We start from the raw sequence: 16,672 nt of genomic DNA, 5'->3' as shown, positions 1-16,672 counted from the left end.
AATTAAGTTAGAGCATGATTAACTTAGTTTAATAAAGTTAGAATTAATCAAAACATATGTTGTCATGACTAATTGATCATATATTTGTTTACTAGTAAAATCTGGCAACACAGCCTCCTCAGATCCAAAGCCATGACTGCATGTAGACTTGTTATGGTGCACGAATGAGGAAAGAAGTACCCTTTTTCTCTGCCATTTTCCTCTAGTGCACGTACAGAGATGAGTCACGCCTCTGACGTACATTTTCAACTCGTCGTTTTTAACCTCTTCCATCATTACCAGCTTATGCAAGGTAACGGCCGTCAAAAGTATTCAAATAATCTTCATTAAAGGCATACTTCACCCCAAACTGAAAAGTACCCCATCGTTTACTCTCTCTCATGTGGTTTTAATCCTCAAAGAGTTCTAGAGTTTCTTCTGTTGACCACAAAAGAAATTGCAGGTTGCTGGCACCCATTGACTTCCATAGCAGAAAAAAAATACTAAAGAAGTCAATGGGTTTTTCACTTTTGTGTTTCACAGATGAAACTCTGTAACTCTTTAATTTAAGGTGACAGTCAAACACTTACTATAGTGATAACAATGAATTAAGCATAATTACATGCACTGTAAAAAAATGCAGGGTTGCACACAACTTGTCTTAACACAAGTCAATTAGTTAACTTAACAGATTAAAGTAAATTGAGCATAAAACATTTAAGTTGTCCCAAAAATCTCAATAATTGTATGATTCAGCTCCTTTTAAATAAGTAGTTTAAACAAGCAGCATGAATCTTAATATTTAGATAGTAGATTAAAGTCTTAATATTTAGATAATAAAGTCAAAATCACTAGAATAACCCTGACTTGCGTGTAGTCATGCATCTATACTTCACTGAAAAGTGTTGCATGCAGAACTGTCGCAAACAATTTATTTGTGTTGAATTTAAACAAATTAAGTTTAATAATGTTCAACTTAATTTGTTTGTTTAAATTCCACACAAATATATTGTTTACAACCTTTTAACGTTAAAAAAATTGAGTAAATCCAAGTAATCATCTCTGAATAATTTTTTTCAGTGTTCTGTGTGCTGTTTGTGTTGCTCTGCAATAACCCTTCTGAAACGCTAGCTGACAGTAAGATGTTTATTTTCCTCTGTGTCGAGTTTTTCCTCTGGTGTTTTGTTTTTTCTGAACGCTTCCTACAAGTAGCTCAAACTCGCTCATTCAGTGGCGGGAACCAGCAGACGCGCAACAATTTTAATTATAAGGTAAACACAAAACAAAACTTTCCATCTGGAGCGCCTACATGGGACTCGACAGTTGTAAACACTTGCTTTATCGGGCTCGTGACTCTCAGCACTACCAGTTTTTGATAATACTAAAGTGAACAATGGATCTTAGCTCTTAAGTGCATCTGTGACCTTTTTTTGCATGATTTTCTCATGCAAGATCTGTAAAGAAAAAATTATTTACTTTCACGTATTTCCAAAACTCTCTTTTGAAAGTTCAGGTAACCACAACCTCAAATATTTAATAAGACTTGGCAGCCCCTTTATTCAGAAGGCCATTGCTTACATTTAGCTTTCGAGTTTCCTCCAAATTTCATCTGAAGTGAGCAACAACGTTACCACAAGTTTGTTTGGACCGCTATACAACCACACAAATCAACAGCAAGAAGGTTGGAGCCTCGGCTGGGTCAGTTGGCATTTCTGTATGGAGTTTGCATGTTCTCCCCGTGTTGGCGTGGGTTTCCTCTGGGTGCTCCGTTTTCTCCCACAGTCCAAACACATGCGCTATAGGTGAATTGGGTAAGCTAAATTGTCTGTAGTGTATGAGTGTATGTGAGATGGGTGTTTCCCAGTGATGCGCTGCAGCTGGATAGGCATCCACTGTGTAAAGCATGTGATGGATAAGTTTGTGGCTGTGGCGACCCCTTATGAATAAAGAGACTAAGATGAAAAGAAAACGAATGAATGTTTGCGTACATATATATGCCAGTATTTAATTATGACATTTATTATGACTAAACATGACATTTCATATTTGTTTACATATGTCTCAATGTACCCTCATGTCAAATAGACTCAATGATAGACTCAAATACAGAGATTTTATTGCCTGCTGTGCTTGTTGACACTGAAAGTCAAATTGTGTGCATTGAAACAATCCAATTTCACACATCCATTAATTATAGTGCAAAATACATTTCACATTTGAAAATGTGAGCGAAGAACCCTAAACATGTGAGATCAGGACATTGTTATGAAAGCTTAGCTGGGTTTTACATTTTGAAAATAGACACACAAAAGGAAACTCATTGCTCATTTCCAAGTAGTTTCCAGAAAATCCCCGTAAATAATCCTGATTGCGTTTCTCAGACCTCTATGGTCAGCCTAAATACACACAAACACTGATATACTCTGCTTATAACTGGCAGCCAGACAGTGTCGTTGTCTTATATCCACATTTGTCCAGTGCAATAACCTGTGCTTGCTTTTATAACTCACTGAGCATATGTCTCTGTTTGCCTTAATTAGCAAAATATGCTTAATTCTGCTCTTTATGGGGCGAACATGACGTTTATTTTATGCACAAGGAAGTGTGGATAGCATACTACAGTGTCAACATGAGTGCAACATGTTTAAGCAAATATTGAGGTCATATTTCTCAAATTAAAAAGACATTTGGACATTTACATGCTCAGAGACTGTTAGCCTCCAATTATCCTGTTCCTTCCTCTGTCTGTGTATTTTACACTGCTTAAATATCACTTAAATGCCAGATTATTATGTTGACTTTAGAAACTAGCATCGTGTAAAAAAAGAGGAGTGATTCACTCAATTGTATAAGCAACATTAGCAATAGCCAAAGTCAAGAATACAGCATTGTAGCTGCAGTTAAAAACTGCTTACTAACGTTTATTAATGTAGAGTTAATGCTTAACAGATAATGAATTCACTATTTGCTAATGCTTAATAAATTATTCATAGTGTGTAGTTATTATTAAGTGTTATGCCGAGTTCAGACTGCATGATTTTCAAAGTCATCGTGTCACAGATGTTTTCACACTGCTTGACTATCTGGGCTTGCGTTTCGTCGCTGCTTTGTTTACACTGTAAGATGGATCGGCGACAGGGGCTTTCACATTGCATGACTTTACTATAGGAAGAATCGCCGACAACTTCGTCTAAACGACGTCTCACAGCCAAAAACACGTCGTATATTTTTTGTTATTAACTACATAATGAGAAAGAAGCCTTTAATGGGGTAGAACATGTACATGTTTGCTCACCTGAGTTTAAAGGGAATTAGCCATTTCTCCTCAACGTTGATAATAAACTAATTTCTTTCTGTATGAAGCGTCAAACAGACACGGTTGATCCTGAGTCCTGTCAAACCTCCACTAGTTTTCCTCCATTTCGTAGGTCCAAATAAACCGAAAAAGAGCGCTTTTAACTCCTCCCCCAGCCTCCCGCTGGCCTGCAGCAGGTATACACACACGCACACACAAGTGAATCCCGCTCTCTCATTGGCTGTAGGCGATCGCTGATGTTATTTTCAGTCAAAACTCAATTCACACGGCATGATTTGAATCACCGACAGCTCCAGATATTCAGCACGCCAAATATCTCACAGGCATCTGCGACTCATCGGCGATTCTCTCAGATCGCATCTTTGATAGTTCATACTGTGTGATTGTCACTCACGTGCACGAGCACAGATTTGCCTGTGATTTCAGTCATTTGTCGCGATTTCTCAAAACCTGTAGGCGAGCCAAAATCAGGGCTAAAATCACGCAGTCTGAACTAGGCATAACCAGCAGTTTATTGTGTAAAAATAGGTTGTGTTAAAGCATGTAAGTTTTTAAAGGTTCAGGACACCGCAGAGAATGTTTTTTTTTGTATTAACAGATGTGTGTGTGTTGAGCATCAGTTAAGACAATGTTAGCACCTGTCAGCTTTAATTGTGGGGAAAACTGGATAATGTTGAGCTTTTGTCAGCTAATTTCAGCTTCCGGGTTTAAAATGATTTTTTGGGAGGGATCAAAATCGGCGATGTAGCGCAAAACTGCAAGTGCAATGATGACGTGTCGGTTTCTCATTATTATTCATAGTGTAGTTTTCTTATCCTATGAGAAGAGCCGGCTGCTTAATTATTCATGAGACCTGCCAGAGTCAAGCCCGAGCTGTGAGACACGAACCCCCACGGCACAGTATTTAGCCGTTCATGAAGGCTCATATGCGTTTGTTTCCATCATCCACGGGGTTTGTTGCATGTTTTCCCCCGCGATCTTGTCAGGGCCGATACAGCAAAGCTGTGTGTGTGCTGCTAGTATTTTTGTCTGGAGAGCAGCACGAGAATTAGAGAATGGCGGACGCTGTCTTTTATCAGGAGTTCGTTCACATTCAGACACATCGCCGTGCTGCTGTGTTTGCCTAAATCCTCCAGATTACCAGCAGGGCTAATGGGTAAAATAGACAGGTCAGGAGACCTGCTGCACTGAGTCTGCTGGATACGGGGATTGAGGGAGAAGTCCTCATTTATAGTGTTTACATGAACACACTTATCTTTATAATGATATAAATTGTGGTTGTCTGTATATGAAATTACGAATAACAAATGTAGCAGGGCATTAAATCACTGTTCATTTCTTTGCATTTTAACTTTGTAAACTATAAACTCATGCGTCTCCTCACGCTTTGTGTCTCAGTTTGTGAGCAAACTGACAACAACAGTTGTTCGCTCACGTTCTCCCCTGCTGGCCACGCCCACTCCTGCCCGATGCTCGCTGAGCTCCACGCCCATTAATCATGCGTCTTTTGAAAAAATTCTGAAGTAGACTTTAACCGAAAGTGGGGGGTGTCATGGCCCTTTAAAAAGCCTAACAACAAAAAAGCGACAACATCTCAAATGATGTGTAAATTATAAAACTCCTGCCTGCATGATCAATTTCAGACAGCGGAAACAACAACTAAACAAGTACTGTCTTCACTGATGCAAAAGAAATGAAGCGGTTTCATCCATACTTTATTTTAAATGTTCTAAAATGTAAAATTTCAAACAAACAAAAACTAATATTATTAAGTGCATTTAAAAAAAACACAATTTAAGAGAGTTATTAGGTCTAAACAGCCATTTGCATTTTGATTGTAGGATGTGGGTTATAATCATAGATCTCAAAATCTTCAGCACAGAAATCATTAATTTGTTCAACTTTGCGTTTAATCCGGAGTTTGGGGAACGGACGCGGCTCTCGCTGAATCTGTGGACACAAAACACGTGTTAACATACTGTAATTTATAGACTTTACACCATAAAACACTTGAAAATATGAAGGCGTACTGATAAAAACATTTTATTTAGACAACTTTGATGAGTTAAGATAAAATATTCATCAAATATAGTACAAAAGGTGTCTATTTGCTTTCTATTCAAGTATCTATTTGGAGATACAGTCATTGCTAATAGGTCTCTTAAACTGATTAGACTTTATTGCCTTCCTCTAATTTTTTTCCCACACTTATTCAAAATCTATGACATTTTCATTGGTTGTTTTTCATCAGCAGTCCTTCATGTCCTTTTAAAACAAGTCTACAAATAGTGTCTGAAGTTTTCGCTCAATAGACCTCACAGATCATTAATTATACTTTATATATTACTATAATATTTTCAGTTGAAAGCAAAATGTTGCTTTAAATGTAAATAGGCTGTTAGTCTCCGCCCCCTTTTCCAAAAGAGGGTGGAGCCTTTACAGCATGTGCTTCGGTTACTGTAGCATCAATGAGTGCATCTCAACTCGATCAGGTCCACCACTGGGCAGGAAAAGTTTGCATATCGTGACATGTATAAAGACATATGTTTCCAACATACCTGCTCTTTTAAAGGCTCGATGTGATTGGTGTAGATGTGGGCGTCACCTAATGTATGAACGAAATCCCCAGGCTGCAAGGACGAAACAACAAACATGAGTACAATACACATTCAGAATTATTTCGTTTTGTTAGACTTTCTTTCTTTGTCTGATCAGTTTGGATGTACTTTTTTCTGAAAACAAGCTTTTGCATATTAATGACGATAACACAGATGTCTGAATTACTTAATTCCAAATTTCACAACTTACTACTTATTATTATTGTTTTATTGCAACATATTTTAGCATTTTAGTCCCATGTAGGGCTGCACACTGTATCCAAAAATTAGGTGACTGTCGCTTTAAATTCAAATGAGATTGTGCTCTTTTCAAAAGAAGGCGGGGCTACAAATGCCTGTGTGTCAGCATAGTGGATTTAAAAACAAGGCTAAAGTCTGATGCTAATGAGGGAGAGATCATGACTAATTGGCGGGGGCTTTCCCCGTGTGATGACACGTACAAAGGGCAATCAAAGTGTTTCTATAATAAAATGAATACATTTTTACCATTAGTCGCTGATTATATTCACACACTGCTGCCACACAACCCCTTATAAAAGTGATTTTTGCATAATAGCTCACCTTTAATGTACTAGGAAGTGTGTGTTTACCTTGAGTCCAGTGATGTGGGCGATCATGTAGGTCAGCAGGGCGTAGCTGGCGATGTTGAATGGGACACCGAGACCGATGTCTCCCGATCGCTGGTACAGCTGACATGACAACTCACCGTTCGACACGTAAAACTGACACAACGCATGACAGGGCGGCAGCGCCATCAGAGGGAGATCTGACAATACAGTTTAAAGAGAAAATGCATTTAATGTGACATGTTTAGTTTCAGTGCGATGCGATACTGTCATTATTGTTGATTACTTAAATATATATATATATATATATATATATATATATATATATATATATATATATATATATATATATATGCTTGTGAATTGAAGAAATTTCATTGGTTTTACATTTATGTATTACATTATTTTACATTATGTAAACTGCGATGGCGTGTTAGTGCCGCATACAAATCTAGTTATGAGGATACATAAATAACAGTTCGAGAATTAAGCCAAATTCAAGAGTAAACTGTAAGAAAAATGCTATAATTTATTATGGGAAGTCAAAAGTTTCAAGAATAAAGTTCTAATATTATGAAAATAAAGTCCGTTACATATAATCTTGACTGTACTCTTGTAATCTTAGATTTTTTTTTAACAAGGCACTAAAAAACCCAAAATGTTTTAAATTAATACGCAAAATAAGTACTATAGCTGCTAGAACAATTAATGAATGATCTGCTATTGAAATAGAGCCTAAACAAACAAAAACAATTAGATAAAATACATCTTGCAAACTTACATGAAGTTGTTCTTAAATACTAAAATCATTAAACTGTCAACAATTCTACTGTTAACAAAAACTGCAAACTAAAAATAAGAAGACTTTTCAGCAACAAGCTGCATTAAAATAAAAACATCACTTCATTTTTGTAATGAAATCTGGATTATTTAAAAGTGCTAAATTACTGAACTTATAACTAAGCAAACTATAAATATAAGAACAATAACGACAGAAGTACATATAAGACTTAAATATAAGAGTTAAAAGAAAAATATCTAAAAAATAAAAATGTACTACTATAATAATTTATATTATAACAATATTCCTATAAGGTAGTACTGGATATTCAGTGCAAGAATAGAATAGAACAGAATAGAGCAGAATTAAGCAGAACTGAATAGAATCAGAATAGAATTAGAACAGAGCAGAATAGAATTAGAATAGAAGAGCAGAACAGAAAAGAATTAGAACAGAGCAGAATAGAACAGAATGGAACAAAATAGAGCAGAACAGTATAGAATTAGAATAAAACCCAATAGGACAGAGCAGAATAGAATTAGAAAAGAAGAGCAGAACAGAATAGAGTTAGAACAGAGCAGAATTAGAATAGAACCGAACAAAACAGAGCACAATAGAATTAGAACAGAGCAGAATTAGAATAGAACCGAATAGAACAGAGCAGAATTAGAATAGAATTAAAATAGAAGAGCAGAATAGAGTTAAAACAGAATAGAATTAGAACAGAGCAGGACAGAATTAGAACAGAGCAGAATAGAACAGAATGGAACAAAATAGAAATAGAACAGAAGAGCAGAACAGAATAGAATCTGAACAGAATAGAATTAGAAGAGAACCGAGCAGAACAGAATAGAACAGAGCAGAATAGAACTAGAATAGAAAAGAATTAGAATGGAACTGAACACAATTTAACAGAAATAAAACAGAACAGAATAGAGCAGAACAGAATAGAATTAGAAACCACAACAGGGTTAAGAATTCCACTCAGACCTTTAGGATTCCAGGCACACATGATGATCCTTCGGTCCTCTGGGTTTGACTTGATGGTGTCAATAACTTTCTGTAACTGATCGACTCCTTCTCCAGAATAATCTTAATGAAGAGAAGAAATCACATCCTGATTTAAACACCAATTCTTATAGTCTGTACAGTAAAAGTGAAGTATTTGCAAATTGTACACATTTTCCAAACTTTCAATTGAGAATGTTTTATAAGCTGCATAATAATCCTGTAACGGTTTTAAAATGTAGTTTAACATATGTTAATATTACTCCAATGCATATTCTTTCTAGTATGAATTAACATGTTGTTAGCATGAATTAGCAAGTTGCTAGAACAGAAAATAAAGCAAAAAAACTGTTTATACTACTAGACTGTTGAATCCTTGATTGTTATTGGCTAATATAAAGGTGTGGGTTTATTTTCATATAAATGCACAGCTAAAGTAGTTCCGGCAGGTTTTGAGCACATTACAGCACCATATCACTACGCTGAAAACTAAAACTGTCAAAAATCTTGAACAACAATTATTAGCACAATAATAATGCACCATCTCTGCTTCACCACCTCAGGTGTGCATTATTATCTGATAATTCAATGGCCCATTGTCAACTACTCAGTACTTATATTACTGTACAAGGCTGTTGAATGCCTGATTCTGATTGGCTGATGAGCATTCTTAGGTGTGCAGTTATTTTCAGATAAATGGACAGATAAAGTAGTGCCGGCAGGTTTTGAGCGCATTACAGTTCAATATCACTACGCTGAAGGAGTTGAGTTATTTCACAGCTACAACAGTCAGAAATCACTGGAGGAGATGTGTGTGAAACTAGTGCAGCACACAGGAGCAGTTTGAGGACAAAAACCTGACAATGGTCTGAAATATAACATCTGAACAGTGGCTGCAGCTGTGAACTATGCATAAGCAGAATAATTGACTCCAATACATTGAAGTATTAGAAAATAATGCATAGAAACCACCTCAGGTGTGCATTAGTTTCTAATAATTAAACAGGACTGTTGTAAATTAATCTCATTTACTACACAGCTCTCTAAAAAGCTAAATATTGTTTCATTTTCAATATCAGAAAGGTTACCAGTATGCATATCTTTGTATTCGGCTCCAAAATGCCTCCACTGAAATCCATAAACTGGACCCAGATCTCCTTCCTCCCGATCGGTGAATCCGTTCTTATCCAGAAACTCTCTGGAGCCGTTAGCATCCCAAATCCTCACACCCTTCTCCGACAGATCTTTGGCGTTTGTTGAACCCTGAATTGAAGAAATAAAAAGCAATTCAATGCAAAAAAAAAGACAAATTTCATGACCAAAAAACAACACTACATTTACATATATTTCTAAATAAATAAAAACAAAACGTTTGCGATATTTCCCACCTTGATGAACCACAGCAGCTCCTCCAATATGCCTTTCCAGAAAACTCTTTTGGTCGTCAGCAACGGAAACTGATCTGCAAGGTGCACAATGAGCACAGCTTATGATCAGACTGTGTTTTATAAACGTTTCAGCGTTGGGGTAGACGTTAATGAAAAATAAATTGATCATTTAATGAATAATATATATAATTCTCGAAATAATTACCGTTTTTACAATACTGTGAGGAGTGGGATAAGTGTAGATGTTAAATTATATAAATAAATCTCGCTATAATTTCTGTTTTTTTACATTACTGTGATGGTTGGGGTAGGGTTAGACATTAATAAACATTATTCAATGGGTATTTTAATAAATAATATGAATAATTCTCATTATAAATACTGTTTTTATATTACTATGATGGTTGGGGTAGGGGTAGACGTTAATAAAACACAATTTAATAGACAATTTAATAAATATGAACATTTTTTGTTATAATTATTGTTTTTACAATACTGTGATGGTTAGGGTAGGGGTAGATGTTAATAAAACAATATTTAATGGGTAATTTAATAAACAATATGAATAATTCTCGTTATAAATACAGTTTTTACATTACTGTGATGGTTGGGTTTGGGTTGGACATTAATAAAACACTATTTAATGGGTAATTTAATAAATATTATGAATTATTCTGATTATAAATACTGTTTTTTACATTATTGTGAGGGTTGAGATAGGGATAGACATTAATAAAACAGAATATTAAGGTTAATTTAATAAAATATGAATAATTCTCCTTATAATTGCTGTTTTTACATTATTGTGAGGGTTGAGATAGGGATAGAGATTAATAAAACAGAATATTAAGGTAAATTTAATAAACAATATGAATAATTCTCGTTATAAAAGCTGTTTCTACATTACTGTGAGGGTATGTGTAACGTCAGGGATAACGTTAGACGTTAATAAACCCCAATTTAACGGATAATTGAATAAATATTATGAATAACTCTCTTTATAATCGCTGTTTTTACATTACTTTGGAGGTTGGGATAGAGGTAGATGTTAATAAAACACAATTAATGGATAATTCAACAATATAAATAATTCTTGTTAACTTCCGGCCGCAGCTGTATCCCTTCTAGCAACAACCATGATCTCCCAGTAGGCTTGCATTCATTTGATTTATAAAGCTCACCAGTGAGATTAAATGCAATGACAGTGTATTTAACAGATGTGACTGACCTCTGAGACTGTATCTGGCTTGTGTCCCGAACACAGAGATCACTCCTGTGCCTGTCCTGTCGCCTTTCTTTGCTCCATTCTGCAAAATAAACTCCACCAGACTCAAATACCCGCGCTCGTCGCAAAACAGAGAAAACTCCTTTTTCCCTCCGTTTGTTTCTTTCTTGCTTTCTCCGTTAACGCAATGTCCATTTGTCACTTCCACTGCCGTGTCGGGCATTTTCCTCAGCTGAGATGATGGTTAGTTTTAAAACAAAGTGAAATATACGGCAGCGAAATCCTGCAGCACAACAAGGGCGATGGAGCTTTTGCCGCGAAACTGTTCGTCTTCTTCTTCTTTTAGATTTTTGGCGGGTAACAGTCAGACATCTTGAAAAGTCCATACCGCCACCTATAACACTGGAGAGTGGACGAGACTTGCAGGGTTGCCAGGTGTTTACATCAAAACGAAAGCAGTGGCCAGGCAAAACTAATTTAAAAACTAGCCTAGTGATACCAAAACTCAAAATATGCCACTCATATATCCCTTAAAAAACATATTTTACCTTATTGTATGCATTATGTTAGTTTACTTTTTATAACCCTACTAAAACTAAAAAATCCAGCTTAAACCAGCCTAGGCTGGTTGGCTGGTTTTAGCTGGTCGACCAGCCTGGTTTTAGAGGTGTTTTGGCCATTTCCAGTCTGGTCTTAGCTGGTCAGGCTGGGAGATGACCAGCTAAAACCAGCTTGACCAGCCTAGCCAGGCTGGGAGTCCAGCCAAAACCAGCTATGTCCAGCTTAAACCAGGCTGGTCAAGCTGGTTTTAGCTGGATTTAGCTGGTCATTTTCCAGCCTAACCAGCTAAGACCAGGCTGGAAATGGCTGGAAACCAGCCTGGAAATGGCCAAAACCCCTCTAAAACCAGGCTGGTCGACCAGCTTAAACCAGCCAACCAGCCTAGGCTGGTTTAAGCTGGATTTTTCATTAGGGAAATCACTGTACTATTAATCAAAGATTATTTCATGTGTCTCTCCATGTGCTGTCCATTTCAAGTCCATGTAAAATCAAAATTTAGCATTTTTATTTTGCTAGCTTACAGTAGTTATTCTTTGGGTGAACAATTAATCCATACAAATTAATCCACAGATAAAAATGTTTGTTTTGATAATCTTCTATCAAAGTTTGACTATTTGTTCCTGCGCTTGTGTAGCGGAGGCCGGCTAGTGAGTGCTGTGCAGGTAAACCTCACTGCTCTGACCTCTAAAGGTGCTCTAGCGAAAGACACTAGAGGCTATTGTCTTTAGCCTCCTTGTTAGAGCAACTGACTCTCATGCGGAAGGTCGCCGGTTCGGTCCCAGCTAGGAGCGAATTGGGTGGCATAGTACCGGCAGGGTTACACTTTTTTTTAATTTTTTTTTATTATAGTTTTGAAACATTACATAAAGTAAAAATACAATAATTCAGATATATATTATATCCATAAACATTAATATAGTTACAAGATCCAAAAATGATAAAGTAAATATATAACAGGAGAGAAAAAATTAATAAAAAACTGCAAAAAAAAATAAATTAATTAATTAATAAATAAGATAAAAACATAAAAATATTACAAAATACTTCTATACATATAAACTAAAATAATAACTTAGGATACAATCATCGACTACAGCGGGGGATCAGAACTAGAAAAAAATGTCTTCATGAAATCTAACATTAAATCACTCTTTTTGTTTTTAATTTGCATTAGAGACTTTTTCAGATTTTTCATTTCTAATAAAAAAATATTACATTTTGGTACACATTTCACAAATTTCTGTTTATGTATAAAATATTTACCATGTAAAATGTAGAAGTTAACAACATACTCAAATGTTCTTTTTGTGTGTGACAAAGTGCAAATCACATCTTTTAAAGATAGCCTGTAATTAACATTTCTTTGCCCAAATAACACGTCACTAACATCATTCCAAAATTTACGAGAGGCATCACAGTTATAGAAAAGATGAGATAAGTCTTCCTCATGTATATTACAAAATGTGCAAGTACTCTCAATATCCATGAATTTAGATAAAGTTGCTTTGCAAGGATACATTTTGTGAAGTATTTTAAAGTGCACTTCTTTAACCTTATTTAAAAGGTCCGGCAGGGTTACACTTGGAGTGGCAGTTTGTCCCAGTGTGACATATTCAAATACAAGATTCTTAACCACGCCCCATTAACGTTAGTTTGCATGAGGGAACTATGCACAAAACAAAAACCCTGCCCCTATTTCCTTCCACCTCACAAAAGTGTGCTTATATTCTGTTTCATCATTCTAGCACACTTTTTATCACTGCTAATAAGTAAAGCTTGTGCCATAAAATATGTACTGCTGAATATATTTATTGCAATAAACCAAAAGGAAAAAACAAACTTGTAGAGTTAGACTTGGCAACACACTGGGGACATGTTTAGACATGTTCAGAAAATGTGTTTTCAAGTTAAAGGAGTGGACAAAATCTATAATTAAAATACTCCTACCATTTACTCACCCTCAGTTTGTTGTTGCTAAACCTGTATGAGTTTCTTCTGTTGAACATAAATACAGTGTTTTGAAAAATGTCACCATTGACTTTTATAGAAAGGGGGCGAAATATTATCGAGTCCATGGTGACTATGAACTGGAAGTGTTGATTTGGAAGTACTCATTGAAAAATTAAAAGTGAAATACAGCTTTTATAATTTTTTATTCTTGTACATTAGAATGTGTTATGTTTATGAGCAAAAACAATTGTTTATAAAGTTTATACGCAAGTATATAATATACACAAGTAGGCTACGTTATATAGGTTTATACACAAAATCATATTTAGAGTAAGAATAGTTTTATTTCTTATTAAAAGCATCACAGCGCAGTGCCAAAATACGCAATACACACTGTTATTTTGACAACAAAGTCACAACTATTGGTCATCGGTAAATGTATTGTACTATTATGCACATATGGCTCTAGAATTTGAACACAGTTACTAATATAACGTCTTTGATTTTGCCCACCAGTCTGGAGAAAAACTGAGTTATATTTTCTCAGCCAGGGGCTTGTCGACCCCTAGTGGTTCATGACATAAAATATCAGCATGTTCTTTAAAATAGTGGGTATGTAATACATACATTTTATTAAGATTTTTATTTTCATAATATAATATCAAATTTATCTCATGATATGACCAAAAATATATACCAATTAAACTAAATATATAGCCAAATTTACTGGGGGATTGAGAATAACTGATTGGCACCATAAAAGACTAACCATAGTCTTTCAGGTATTAATTAATTCATTACCTTCAACACTGAGTTCAAAACTCTTTTCAAATGAGTAGAACTTTCAGTCATTTTTAAGTTAACTACACCTATTTCATTTGATAAAGTGTACTGTTGGGTTTTACAGTGTTATAAGCTAATTTGTTTATATTACAACCGTTATTGTATTATCATAGCAGATATTACTGAATTACATCAACGAATTAATTCAAGTACTTTACTATAGTATGTTTTAAAAAGTCACAACAGTATTTATTTTCTATCCATTACTCTTTGTTCTGCTCGGTTTGTTTCGTCTGGAGCTCATGATCTGCCCTCTGCGCATGCGCGATCACATGTTGCTGTGTTGTTATTGCCAGTGCTCTACAGTACAGTCAGTGAAGGGCAGACAGCACACACTCACAGAGTCGACCTGGATTATATAGACTCGGACTGGATGGCAGGATGACATGCTCAGATGAGAACACACTGATTCAAACAAACAGTCGCTTTTTACGCGTGTTATTAAAGCTGTCGACGTATTTCAGTCCGCGTCAGTCCAGCTGAGATGATGATGATGGACGCGCATCTGTGGGATCATCTCCAGGCTGGCAGCTCCGAGGTGGACTGGTGTGAAGGGAATTACCTTATTTATCCGGGAATTGCGGAATTTTATAACACGGTACGTCGCTCAGATGTTTCTTTGTTCGGTTGTTGTGTCACTTTGGGTCGCGCGCGTTTGAACGACTGGCAGTTGAAGTCTGTAACTGTTGAACTTTGGAGCAGCTCAATATCCAAAACAAAAGAGATTAACAACCCTTTATTGTTATTATGCTGTAAAATAATAACAAATACAAATACAGATTTGAAATGTAAGACAATGAGGGTTACATACATTAAACCAAGACTAATTTAACGTTATTTTGTATTATTTTGAACCATAGTATCGTTATAGTAGCGTAACGTAACGTATCGTTAAATTAACCTTCTGTTGTGGTAACTAGTAATTCTATGGTAATACAGTAACTACAGGAATACAAACCGATTACCCAAATAACATAAGGTTAGTTTTCTATTTTAAAATTAATAACTACAACACACCAGTAAAAACTAAAGTATACTACAGTATTTATTACAGTTATCAGTTCACTTTAGTAATTTTTTTTTCTATCTGTGAACGTTGGAGATGTTCGACAATCAAAACGAGATTAACAACCCTTTTCATTGTTATAATGTGGTGAAATAATAACAAATACAAATACAGATTTGGAATATAAGGCAATAAGGGTTATATACATTAAACCAAGACTATATTGTATTATTTTGAATTATATAGTACCGTTATAGTAACGTAACGTAATGTAACTTCTGTTGTGGTAATTCTATAGTTGCTATGGTGATACAGCAACTATAGGAATATAAACCGATTACCTAAATAACGTAAGGTTAGTTGTTTTATTTTACTACAATACACCAGTAAAAACTTAAGTATACTACAGTATTTATTACAGTTATCAGTAACACTTTAGTATTTTTTTTCTCTCTGTAAACTTTGGAGATGCTTGACAATCAAAACAAGAGATTAACAAACTTTTTTATTGTTTTTATGCAGTAAAATAACAAATACAATTACAGATTTAAAATATAAGACAAAGAGGGTTACATACATTAAAATAAGGCTATATTGTATTATTTTGAACCATATAACATTAGCACTGTTATAGTAACGTAATGTAACGTAACGTTGAATTAACCTCTGTTGTGGTAACGTTAATTCTATAGTTGCTATGGTAATACAGCAACTAAGAATATATATCCGATTACTCAATTAACGTAAGGTTAGTTTTCTATTTTACTACAATACACCAGTAAAAACTTAAGTATACTACAGTATTTATTACAGTTATCATTTCAGTATAGTAAACTTTTTCTGTCTGTGAACTTTGGAAATGCTCGACAATCAAAACAAGAGAATAACAAACCTTTCTATTGTTATTATGCTGTAATATAATAAGAAATGTTTTGTGTACTGATATGTCTACAAAACAGTTCTTAATTCAACTTTTTATATGAACCCACTATTATTTGTTGGAAAGTTGTGTATATAAGTTCAATTATACTAAATGTAAACCAAATTTTGTATTTTTTAAACGAGAATCCTATCTGTACTTGAATACAATTTCAGAGTCTCTTAACAAGAAAGCATTTAAACCTTATAAAATGTGCTTTATTCAATATTTTGCATTAGTTTGTATTATTTTTTTTAACTTTTTCAATTTTTATATATTTTTCTCACTTTCTTTTTCTTTGCCATACCATTGTAATACTTATTTAAAATTGTCATTCACTTTTCGTGCAAAAAGTAATATTTGCATTGTTTGTATTATACCTATTTATACATATTATTACTTATTTTTATGTATTTTCATTGTAATTGCCTGTTATTGTAATAAAAACAGTGTGTGTTTACAGTTATATATAGAGAGAAAAGAGGGTAAAATCGAGAGAAAGACATTTTAAT

The 16,672-nt window shown here is 34.8% G+C and overlaps 2 protein-coding genes across 3 annotated transcripts in view; one reads left to right on the top strand and one right to left on the bottom strand.

Moving 5' to 3' along the window:
- The window catches only part of acer2 (alkaline ceramidase 2), a 55,012-nt gene that overhangs the window by 23,331 nt on the left and 15,009 nt on the right, over window positions 1-16,672 (top strand). The window contains exon 1 of one of the 2 annotated variants that reach the window (XM_087262456.1): window positions 14,538-14,833. The exons of the other annotated variant lie outside the window; for it this stretch is intronic. Coding sequence (XP_087118582.1) covers window positions 14,720-14,833 — 114 coding nt within the window. The 5' untranslated portion in view covers window positions 14,538-14,719. Of the gene's footprint in view, window positions 1-14,537; window positions 14,834-16,672 lie in introns of those variants that run through there. 2 annotated transcript variants of the gene reach the window in all.
- Window positions 4,990-11,268, bottom strand: tyms (thymidylate synthetase). Its single transcript, NM_131760.2, has 7 exons — window positions 10,885-11,268; window positions 9,657-9,730; window positions 9,357-9,531; window positions 8,251-8,352; window positions 6,504-6,679; window positions 5,854-5,925; window positions 4,990-5,245 (listed from the first exon to the last, which is right to left on the bottom strand). The coding sequence occupies exons 1-7, from the start codon at window positions 11,102-11,104 to the stop codon at window positions 5,108-5,110; spliced, it is 957 nt and encodes a 318-aa protein (NP_571835.2). The 5' UTR covers window positions 11,105-11,268; the 3' UTR covers window positions 4,990-5,107.

Source organism: Danio rerio, chromosome 7 (assembly GCF_052040795.2).
Source record: "Danio rerio strain M-AB ecotype USA chromosome 7, GRCz13ab, whole genome shotgun sequence".
NCBI classification, from domain to species: domain Eukaryota; kingdom Metazoa; phylum Chordata; class Actinopteri; order Cypriniformes; family Danionidae; genus Danio; species Danio rerio.
Note: the sequence above shows the minus strand (reverse complement) of the source record. Positions and strands in the feature narration are given on the sequence as shown.

Bases quoted from the DNA above. Each gene is read 5' to 3' on its own strand.
- tyms (NM_131760.2), bottom strand. From the start codon at position 11,104: ATGCCCGACACGGCAGTGGAAGTGACAAATGGACATTGCGTTAACGGA. The intron at 9,532-9,656 runs GTGGGAAATATC...TCTTCAATTCAG, and splicing joins AGCTGCTGTGGTTCATCAAG to GGTTCAACAAACGCCAAAGA. The intron at 8,353-9,356 runs GTAACCTTTCTG...CTCTTCATTAAG, and splicing joins ATACAAAGATATGCATACTG to ATTATTCTGGAGAAGGAGTC.